General features: G+C 39.2%; 1 protein-coding gene across 1 annotated transcript; it reads left to right on the top strand.

Moving 5' to 3' along the window:
• On the top strand, nt 6,305-10,034 carry LOC109848350 (replication protein A 70 kDa DNA-binding subunit A-like). Its single transcript, XM_020417800.1, is given in 3 exon segments — nt 6,305-6,755; nt 7,514-8,745; nt 8,748-10,034. Coding segments are annotated over 3 exon segments (2,565 nt in total). The 5' UTR covers nt 6,305-6,483; the 3' UTR covers nt 9,809-10,034.

The following is a 10,941-nucleotide window of genomic DNA, read 5'->3' on the forward strand; positions in this document are numbered from 1 at the left end:
GTACAAAATTAGATTACCAATAAATTTGAAGTAACCAAACCAGAAATATCTAGGGAAAAGACTTACATGTGTACAAAATTAGTCTTGAGAAACCACAAATAAAGGAATTTCAGAAATATCTAGGGAAAAGACTTACATGTGTACAAAATTAGTCTTGAGAAACCACAAATAAAGGAATTTTTCTCATGAACTGTCAATAAAACAATTTGATGGGAGAGATCTCTCTCATTAGCTCAAAAACAAGCATTGAAATCTCATAATAGGACCAAGTTAGGGGCTCAGATATAGGTATTAAAATTGAATACATGGATTACCTCATCTAACAATGGTGTTGCAATGTAGGTTGCAATCAAATGAATGGATTGCCTCACCGACGTTGTGGATGCAATGTAGGTTGCAATCACATGAATGGATTGCCTTACCTAACATTGTAATTGCGATGTCGGTTGCATTCTCATCCTAGATTGCCCTACCTAAACATAGCAAAACATTGTAGATTGCATTCTCTTAACTAAGACCATCATCATTGCCCACTTAGAAGAATACAAAGCAACAAACCCAGCAACCCAGACCACCAGCGGCAAAAAAACAGACCTCTAGCAACAAAATCACCAGCTACTGGGATTAAAGCACAAGCCATCAAGAACAAGTCAACAAGCAAACTGTATATGAGAGTCAATAAATTTGTTTCAGGCCCCTTTAAACAAAAAAAGGTAAACAAAACCTGTATATGAAACTGAAACTGAATATATAGCAACCCAGCAACCCAGCAAAACCCAGCAACCCAGGCCAAATCAAAACCCAGCAACCCAACAACCCAGGCCAAATCAAAAGCTTGAGACTCTCATATACAGCAACAAAAACAGCATACCCAGCAACTGAAACTGAATTTCAAACATAAAACCAGCAACCCAGCAACAAAAACCAGCAACCCAAATCAAAAGCTCTCATAACCCAGCAACCCAGACCACCAGCCCAGCAACTCATAATATGACCAAGTTAGGGGCTCAGATATAGGTATTAAAATTGAATACATGGATTGCCTCATCTATCAATGGTGTTGCAATGTAGGTTGCAATCAAATGAATGGATTGTCTCACCGAACATTGTAAATGCAATGTAGGTTGCAATCACATGAATGGATTGCCTTACCTAACATTGTAAATGTGATGTCGGTTGCATTCTCATCCTAGATTGCCCTACCTAAACATAACAAAACATTGTAGATTGCATTCTCTTAACTAAGACCATCATCACTGCCCACTTAGAAGAATACAAAGTAGCCATACCAATACATATCGTGCAATGTAGGTTGCTATCACCACTCATATCCAATGATATTTATATAAACCTGCAAAAGAACCAAAGTCATCATGAGATTGCAATTAGAGTAGTGAAATTTAAAACATTATTAAGTTGTTAAACTTACAAATTTAATAACATAAAGCTACTCCACTAAGTGTTCAACTTACAAAATTAGTTACATCATTAAGTTGTTAAACTTACAAAATTAATAACATAAAGCTACACCACTAAGTGTTCAACTTACAAAAATTAGTTACATCATTAAGTTGTTAAACTTACAAAATTAATAACATAAAGCTACACCACTAAGTGTTCAACTTACAAAATTAGTTACATCATTAAGTTGTTAAATATACAATGAGTTTACAAAAGCAATAGATATGTCAAAGTCTTCAAAAGTAGTGCAATATCAAGTTTTCATAAGTCAAACCCTTGCTCATTGATAATCTTCTCTATAAATAGCTTTTGAGAATTTTTGGTTTTTATGGTCAACCTCCTAGCTTCTGATTCATGGTCATACAAGTAATCAAGCACTTTATCCAATACCCCCTCAGAAAATTCACTCTCATGCGCCATTAGAGCATTCGCCATGGTCTCACTCCAATGCACAACACGTTGATGTACATGTTGATTTTGAATTGAGTACGACATCGTGTCAATTAAACCACGCATGAGAGTCTCATCCTCTTTAGCCTTGCTACTCTTCTTCCTAGGAGTTGATGTATTAATTGATGCAGAAGCTACCCCACTAGAAGCCTTCAATTTATTACTTTGAGAGTTGTGGTTTTGCCCACTTGATTTCTCGGACTCAAGACGTGGGCTTGGGGACAAATCAACCTCATTATCACTAAGTATTACATGATCCTCATCTCTATCCGTATCATGTTGGCTAGAACCAAGCTTTTCAGTCATATCTTTGGTGAAATCACCCTTTGCTTGGTCATCTCCCGCGATATAACACAAGTTCTCATAGTGAATGAGAGGAGTGTTCAAATACTCTTTCAATCTAGAGCTATTGCATTTTTTTTCCTGTACAATGGAATATTGCAAAATTAGTTACTAAGAAGTAAATATCAAAGTTTGCTTATTTATCAAAAATATTACATGTGTCCACCTATCAAAACAATCTGGATCCATGGTGACAATCTTAGTTTGTGGATCATAACCAGCCCCACTCATGTCCATAACAGTGCGCATATCAAAATATTTACCCTTCAAGGACTTGACATGGTTCATGACATTCTCCTTTGTGAACTCAGTGCCACACTTCTTGTTGACCTCCTCTGCAGCTCTTCGATATGCAAGAACCTTAAAGTTTTTATCAACTTTAAGGCCATCCTTTGCCATCTGAGCAAGGAAGGGGATTAACACATCATCATTCTCTGCAGTCCATTTAGCATTAGGCACCCCCCTTGTATTCTCTTTTTTGTTCAGCACCTTTGGTGGCATTTTTCTTTTAGTAACTGCCCGCTTCTTGCTTTTGCTTTTGCTTGGTGAGGCAGCATCATCCTCAAGGTCAATTGCCATTGGCCTCTTCAAAGAATGAGTCTCACTTGAATGGGTACCAGGGGAAGTATGGATAAGTGGGTGGCCACTGTTAAGCATATTCATAAACGTCATGGGTTGTTGAGTCATAAATGAGTAGTTCATATCATAAGGATTGTAAGATGGATAAGTCGGTGGAGCAATGTATTGGGGCGGAGGGAATGATTGTGTAGTGGGTGGAGGGGGAGCCGGGAAGTATGGATAAGGGGGTGTTGTTGGTGTTCTAGGTGTTGTTGGTGAAGTATTCCTGAACTTATCACTTTCATTAGAATCTGCCATGACTGATTGCTACAAATTAAAACAGACAAATAACAAATTTCAAACCCCAAGTTAGTACAATAATAGAGTACGAACATCAAGAAGTAGCATTCATAAAGCCCAATCTTCATAGCTAAATCCAGAAAACTCAAATAAACCACAAGCTTGATAAACCATTATGCAAACAAGCCTCGCAGCTCATATAATCAAGGTTGCAAACAAGCACAAAATTAAACAGAACCGCAAGTTGGATATACACAAAAATAGCATGCGAAAATGATAATATACTCATTTATCCATGAGTATTGTTGTAACATGAACGAATACATAGAGGTAGTAGACAATATATCAACGAGTACAATACCACATGGAGAATATAACTTAGATTACATCCCGATCTCGGTTGTGTCTCCACCGCGCCATTTAGCACAATAATCTTCCCACATTTCAATTGCAATTTGATCCCTCTTTGCTCTCCATTCATTTCTTGAATCTCTTTCCTCTCTTTGTGTCATAGTTTGAGTAAAGTCAACAACACCCTCTTCACCTTCATTTGCTATTTCATCTCCATCCTCTTCAATATGGTTGTCCTCATGCAACAACTCATCGCCCGGGTCTTCTATGGCGATGTAGTTATGAAGTATAGTACATGCAATAACTATATCAACTTGAGTTAGAAAAGGGTAATGTGGCTTCGCGGATAGGATTTTGAAACGATTTTTTAATACCCCAAAAGTTGATTCAATTTTAGACCTTAGGGATGAGTGTCTTAAATTGAACAACTCTTGTCTATTATTTATTGGCCTACCATTGTGCTCATTTAGATGATACCGCACTCCTCGATATGGGGAGATAAAGCCATGCATAGTAGTGTAGTCCGCATCACACAAATAATATTTTCCTACATATATCAAAAAGAAATTTAGTATATTTCTTAATTATAATTAAGTAGACATACTTTATTTGATTGATTTATTACCGTCGTAAACTCTCAATCCGCGAGGTTGTGGTCTAGATAACGCGTCTTGCAAAACTCTATAATCATTTGCGGATCCCTCCCATCCAGCTAGAACATACGAAAATAACTTGTTGGGAGTGCATGCAGCTAGAACATTTTGAGTTACACCTTTACGACCTCTAAAACGTGCAACAAGGCTAGCGGGAAGCATGGCGTCGATATGGGTTCCATCTATCATGCCAATACAATCCTATATGATACATTAAACAGTTATTAATAATAGAAAGGTAAAATTAATTGTTTGATTATGAGTAGTTATATTATAATAATGATTACCTTGAAATAAGGATAATATAACGGGTTAGTGGCAATCTCTGGTGATACTTCATTTGGTGCTTGCTTCATGTACCGCCCCCTTAAACGACCCACGGCTTCCAAGCACTCGTTAAAGTATTTTGAAACGGTTTCCCCCGATCTTATGAAATGTGACCTAACAATTCTATTTTTTGTTTTATGGCCTAATATATTAAGGAACATGAGCAATTGTTCTTCTACTTTAACCCCCCGCCCATCTTTTAGTAGGCCGGTATATCTCATTATGCTAACAAGATTATGAAATGCACGCGGCCTCATTCTAACATAAGCCCTACAACTCTCATTATAGCCACTAAACACACGACTTATGTGCCTAGCTCTCATATCTATCTTCTCTTTATTTTTCACCTTACGTTGATAAGTGATTGATTTCCGTCTACTACGTATCCTCATCAAACATGTAAACACACAAATCACCGCGGATATAGTAGCATTAGAAGCCATCCTCGTTATCATCTCTTCATCAATGTCGTCCATCTACATTGTTTTAAAAAAACTCACAAAGTCACAAAATTGAAAAATTCACAAAAACAATCTATTAATTTGTATGTAAGCATTAGTTGTTATTCTTTTTCTTTTCTTTTTTATAAAGAAAACCAGAAGGCCATCCTAAGGGCAAACAAAGAAGCAGTAATGGGCTAACAATGTCACAATACTATCCAAGCACAAAACAATCATACGAATACCCTTGGTTGAGATAATACCAATTTATTGATCAAAGTGAAGAAATCAATATTAATCAGCACAATCAAGGCAAGATCGTTATCGGACCTACAGCAGGTCGTAACTAATTACAGAAGGGTTTGAACTTGAGCACAACTTTACCATCAAGCTAATCATGATATTGACAATAAGGTCTCTGAACACAAATTTTTTTACACCGCCCAAATAACTAACTGATTTAATTGTGACTTAAGCACTGTCATGACTGAAAATTAGATCCGAAAATTTCAGTCTAATAATTGTGCCAAATAAACTTGATGAAACTAAATCAATTGCATATGCCTTACCACATATTAATTTCAGCTAGAACACCCCAATAACAAAACCAAATCCATCAATTTTACAAAGAAACCCTAATTTATGGAGGAAGGCAACGAGTTTTACCTGCCGTGGAGGAGACAGAGTTGGTCGGAGAACTGTTCGGGCAGACAGAAGTCCGGTTGAAATAATCGAATCAGCAAATCAAGTTACCCCAAAACCTCAAGATGAGTGGAGAAGAGGCAAGGCGGCTTGCCTGGGAGTTGGGGACGCTGAGGAGGCGGCGGAGCCCGCTGAAGTTGGGGTGGAGAGGATGGAGGGGGTGGCGTCGTGGGTTTGGGAATCGGCGGGAACGAGAGCTAGGGTTTCCCGCGGAATTGGAGACAGCGGGTAAAAGAGGACCCAGGCTTCAGCGGTGACTTTATGGGATCCGTCTTCAACAAAGAGCGGAGTTAATGCTGAGCTGGACGCGAGAGGTCAGAAATCCAGCCCACATCCACTACAAAAAGTAGGATTTTGTAAATGCTAAAAAATATTAGTATTTTATAGTTTTGGGATTTGATATCCCAAAAGTTTTTTTGAAACAAACTTGATTTATGGATTTCTAAAACCTCAAAATACCACTTTTTACATCCCAAAAACTCAAATCTACCCTATATCCAAAAAAAAAAAAAAAAACAAACACCCCCTAAATATAGCCCCAAAAATTCACCCATTTTTAAGTGGGTCCCCTCTTCGGGCAACATATCCACGGGTCCGCTCCTATTAGGTATCCAATACGAAGGCGAAATCCAGCTCAACATGGGGACTCATCCGTCATTTCCAGATTTGCCCTGCCCCCTCTCAACCCAGAAAATGGCGGAACTCCAAAATTCTAAAGCCCCAAAACTAAAAGTCCCCAAAAATTTCCCTCTAAAACCAACAAAGAGGCGGTTCCCCCCTTTCGCATTCTAGGGTTTTAAAACCCTAAAAAAGGAAGAGAAAAGAAAAAAGAAAAAAAAATCCCCCGCTCCAACGAAACCATCGGAAGAAATCTCAATCGACCTAGGGCTTCACCACCAATGGCCTCTGCGAGTCTCACGAGGGGAGCGATCTCGGCGATCTCACTCGGGGTCGAGATCGTGAAGCCAGTTCTCCAGGCGACGGACATAAGGCTGGTCCACACGGCGCAGAGCACGACGGAGAGGTACCGGATGATGCTCTCCGACGGCGACCACATGCAGCAGGCGATGCTCGCCACGCAGATGAACAGCATCGTGAAGGAGGGGCGACTGCAGAAGGGATCCATCGTCCAGTTGAATGAGTTCATCTGTAATGTTATTCAAGGCCGCAGGTTTGTTCTTCGAGCGCTCAGCGATTTGTCATCTTCTTTTTTTTTCGTTTCGCGATTGGAAATGTGATGGCTTGATGTAATTAGATGGATGGGTTGGGGGTTTTGTAGCGTTAAATCCTTTCCGTATTCCCGTGAGAATCTATAAAGAACGAGTATTGGGTTGGAATTGTGAGTATGATGGCAATTAGTTTATGAAATTTTGTGTTTTTCGACAGTTTGCTTAGGCGGTTGATTTCTTTACTACTGCCGCTGGTTAGTTGTTTTGATTTATTTTTTATAGGTATGGAAGCATGCTTGATTGTCTATAACATAGTATTATCTATTTTTGAGTAGCAAGTTTTGTAAGTTTGCTTGATATGCTGTAGACGGTTCTCGAATGTTTAGATCCTTATCAAGCGAGCGTCTTCGATTCTTTAAGTTTTCCTTTTAAGTTCCTTCCTCTTATGATTATACTCTTATTGACTGAATTGATTTAAAGTTTTGTACAGACATTTCAAAGTTAGATTTATGGTTGTTTGGTAGTTAGCTTAAAGAACATAACTCCACAGGAGTTACCACTAATAAAGAAAGTTCTTTTTAGGTAAAGATTCCAAATATATAGTTTTATTATGATTTAGCCCCTTTTTTCTGTTATGTAAACGTAACCACAACGTATTAGCCTGCTTAAATTTTTTGTTAACACGCGTGGCGGTTTTTTTAGTATCGCTGATGATTTTCTTTTTGGATCTTTCTTTTTGTCATTTGACTATGAAACACAGGATTATAATTGTCATCAACCTGGAAGTTGTAGTTGAAAAGTGTGAGCCGATTGGGGAACCGAAAACCTATGACGCTTCTGCTGCTCCACAGAACCGAACTATACCAGCACCTTCATCCGTAGTAAACCAGCCGGGTGTGGCCTCTGGAGTGCCTCAAATGTATGGTGGTTCACACTCTGCTAGTCCTGTTGCTGGTCAAAACATGATGAGTGGAGCTTCTGTTAGTCCTAAGCAGGATCCACTCACAAATCCTGCATCCTATGGTGGTGCCATGCCAGGGAGGAATATGGGCGGCTCAAATTCCTTGCACTCAAAACCGGATCTTGGTGCTGGCAATCCGGTTGGTTCATATGTAAATGGTGGTATTCAGAACCAACGGTTCTCTAACACATCAGTTGGAGGATTTCGTCCTCCGGGAAATACTTATGGTCGCCCAGGTCAGCAAGCCTACCAGCAGCCACCTTCCATGTACATAAATCGGGGGCCGATAGCTAGGAATGAAGCTCCTGCTCGTATAGTTCCAATTGCTGCTCTGAATCCTTACCAAGGCAGGTGGACAATCAAAGCTAGGGTGACTTCTAAGGGGGAGCTAAGGCGCTACAACAATCCTAGAGGAGAGGGCAAAGTGTTCTCTTTTGACCTTCTTGATTCTGAGGGTGGAGAAATTAGAGTGACTTGTTTCAACCTTGTAGCTGACCAGTTTTATGACCAGCTCGAGGCTGGAAAAGTGTACTTAATATCCAAGGGAACCTTGAAGCCTGCGCAGAAGAATTTTAATCATCTCAATAATGATTATGAAATATTTCTGGAGGCTACTTCAACAATCCAGCCTTGTCCAGAGGAGGACAACTCGATCCCGAAGCAGCAATTCAGTTTTCGACCGGTAAGTGAGATTGAGTCCATGGAGAACAACACCATGGTTGATTTGATCGGTGTAGTGTCTTCAATAAATCCTCCAGGTACAATAATGAGAAAGAATGGCACAGAAACACACAAAAGAACCCTTCAGTTGAAGGATATGTCAGGTCGAAGCGTTGAAATTACTTTATGGGGGAACTTCTGCAGTGCTGAAGGCCAGCAGATGCAAGAGTTATGTGACTCTGGTGTCTGTCCTATTTTGGCTATCAAAGCTGGCAGAGTGAGTGATTTTAGTGGTAAATCTGTGGGGACAATCACCACTAGCCAGCTATTCATAAATCCTGATTTTCCTGAGGCGACCAAGTTAAAGGAGTGGGGGATTCACAAATGGGAACGCCTGATTCCCGAAAGACCGTTACACAAATAAAGGACGAGGGTCTTGGGAGATCTGAGAAGCCTGATTGGATCACAGTAAAGGCTACAATTTCTTTCGTTAAATCTGATAATTTTTGTTATACAGCCTGTCCATTGATGGTGGGTGATCGTCAATGCAATAAGAAAGTTATAAATAATGGTGATGGAACATGGCAATGTGAGAGGTGTGACCGAAGTTTTCCCGAGTGTGATTATAGGTACTTACTTCAGTTTCAGATCCAAGATCATACGGGTATGACTTGGGTGACAGCATTCCAAGAAGCCGGTGAGGAAATTATGGGTGTTCCTGCAAAAAAGCTGTACTACTTGAAATTCGAGGAGCAAGATGAAGTAAAATTTTCTGAGTTCATAAGAAACATATTATTCAATCAGTATTTGTTCAAGTTGAAAGTAAAAGAGGAAACATTCAGTGATGAGCAGCGTGTGAAATCAACCGTTGTTAAAGCTGAAAAAGTGAACCCAGCATCAGAGAGCAGGTATCTTTTGGGTCTCATTGGTAAGCTTTCAGTTGAATCTTCCAATGGACTTCCACGTCTTTCCGTGCCTAACGCTGGATACATGCGGTCAACATCTAGTAACTTTTCGACCAGTGGTGTTGCTGATCGATATAGAGTTGAACCAGCAAACCAAGCAGGACTTAAAGCTAATATTGGATATGGTGGAGTTATGAATCATAATGTTGGATCTCAAGCATTCTGTAATAGTTGTGGGTCTGCTGGTCACACTCTCCAGAATTGCCCTAGGAGCTTGAACAGGCAAGGACAGTCTTTTGGTGGGGATTTTGGCAATAGGGTTTCAAATGTCGCGAATGATACTGGTAATGTGTGCTTCAAATGCAACCAAACTGGACACTGGGCTAGAGATTGTCCTGCATCAGGTGATATAGCGAATAGAGCTTCAAATGTCTCGAATGATTCTGGTAATGTTTGCTTCAAATGCAACCAGTCCGGACACTGGGCTCGAGATTGTCCTGCTTCTAGTGGTATCCGCGCGTACAGGTAGACATATATGGTAGGAAGTTATGTGCTGGTATTTTTATAGTTTGTAGTATTCTCAGGTCTGAGCCGGGGATATATTTTGCATGGTTGGTGTTTTTGTGTATAGAACTGAACTCTCCCTGTCTTGCTGAAATTAGGTAGATGCCTTTCAGAAGTTCTGCTGAACTCTTTTTTGCTGCTGCTATGTCTCTTAAGTTAAATGCTCTAGAGTCTTTGCATGTTTCTGTACATAGAGAATGATTTCCTGTTTTGCTGCTGCTGCTGCTGCTCTTATCTTTTTTGTTTGGGGCCGTTTGGTTGTTCATGGTAAACTTGTGTATTTATGACACGAGTTGGAAAGTTGATGTCCAGCTCATTATTTTTACTTTGACATTTTTCTTTGTTCGGCTTGGATTCCATTAGAATCATAGAGTACTTAATTGGCTTGCATAATGAAATTTAGAAAGTGGTAGTTGTGTAGACCCCATCCAAATATCATATTATCATATTAATAAAGTTGTCTTTAGCTCAATTGATAGTATATTCATAAGGTTATTTGCACTCAACTAGCCCAAAGTTTACTTCATTTAATACCCCAAAGTTTTCTTTTGCCCAAAGTTACTCTACAACTTGGCTTATTTTTAACTTTGATACTCCAAAGTCTGTCTCTCTCTCCTTTTTTTTTGCTTGCCTAAAATGAACTGTAAAGCTCAACAGCATTTAACTTTGATTCCTCAAAAATTTAACAAAAGTCTAACCTTAACTGTAACAAAACTTTTAAAAACATTTGAAGTTTGGGATATTGAAATTAAATTATGTTGAATTTTAGGGTATTTTTGAGAAAAAAATAAGTGGGTGTTGAAGTTTAATTTTGTTAAACTATGTGCTACTTTTTGGACAAACGAAAACTTTAAGGTGCCATAGTTAAAAATAAGATAAAACTTTGGGTATTTGAATGCAAATGATCATCTTCATCAACTGTGAATGAAGTAGTGAACTGGATTATCTATTCTAGTAAATGGGTTTGTAAAACGGTAAGAGGGATTTTATTAACATTCAACTTAAAGGGGGATTTTGTCAAAATTTTCCTTCTAAACCCATCAATTTGAAAGACCCAGATGGAGCCCATTAGCCTCCACAAGAGCGACCTTATTAATA

This window comes from Asparagus officinalis, chromosome 7 (genome assembly GCF_001876935.1).
Source record: "Asparagus officinalis chromosome 7, Aspof.V1, whole genome shotgun sequence".
Lineage (NCBI taxonomy): Eukaryota > Viridiplantae > Streptophyta > Magnoliopsida > Asparagales > Asparagaceae > Asparagus > Asparagus officinalis.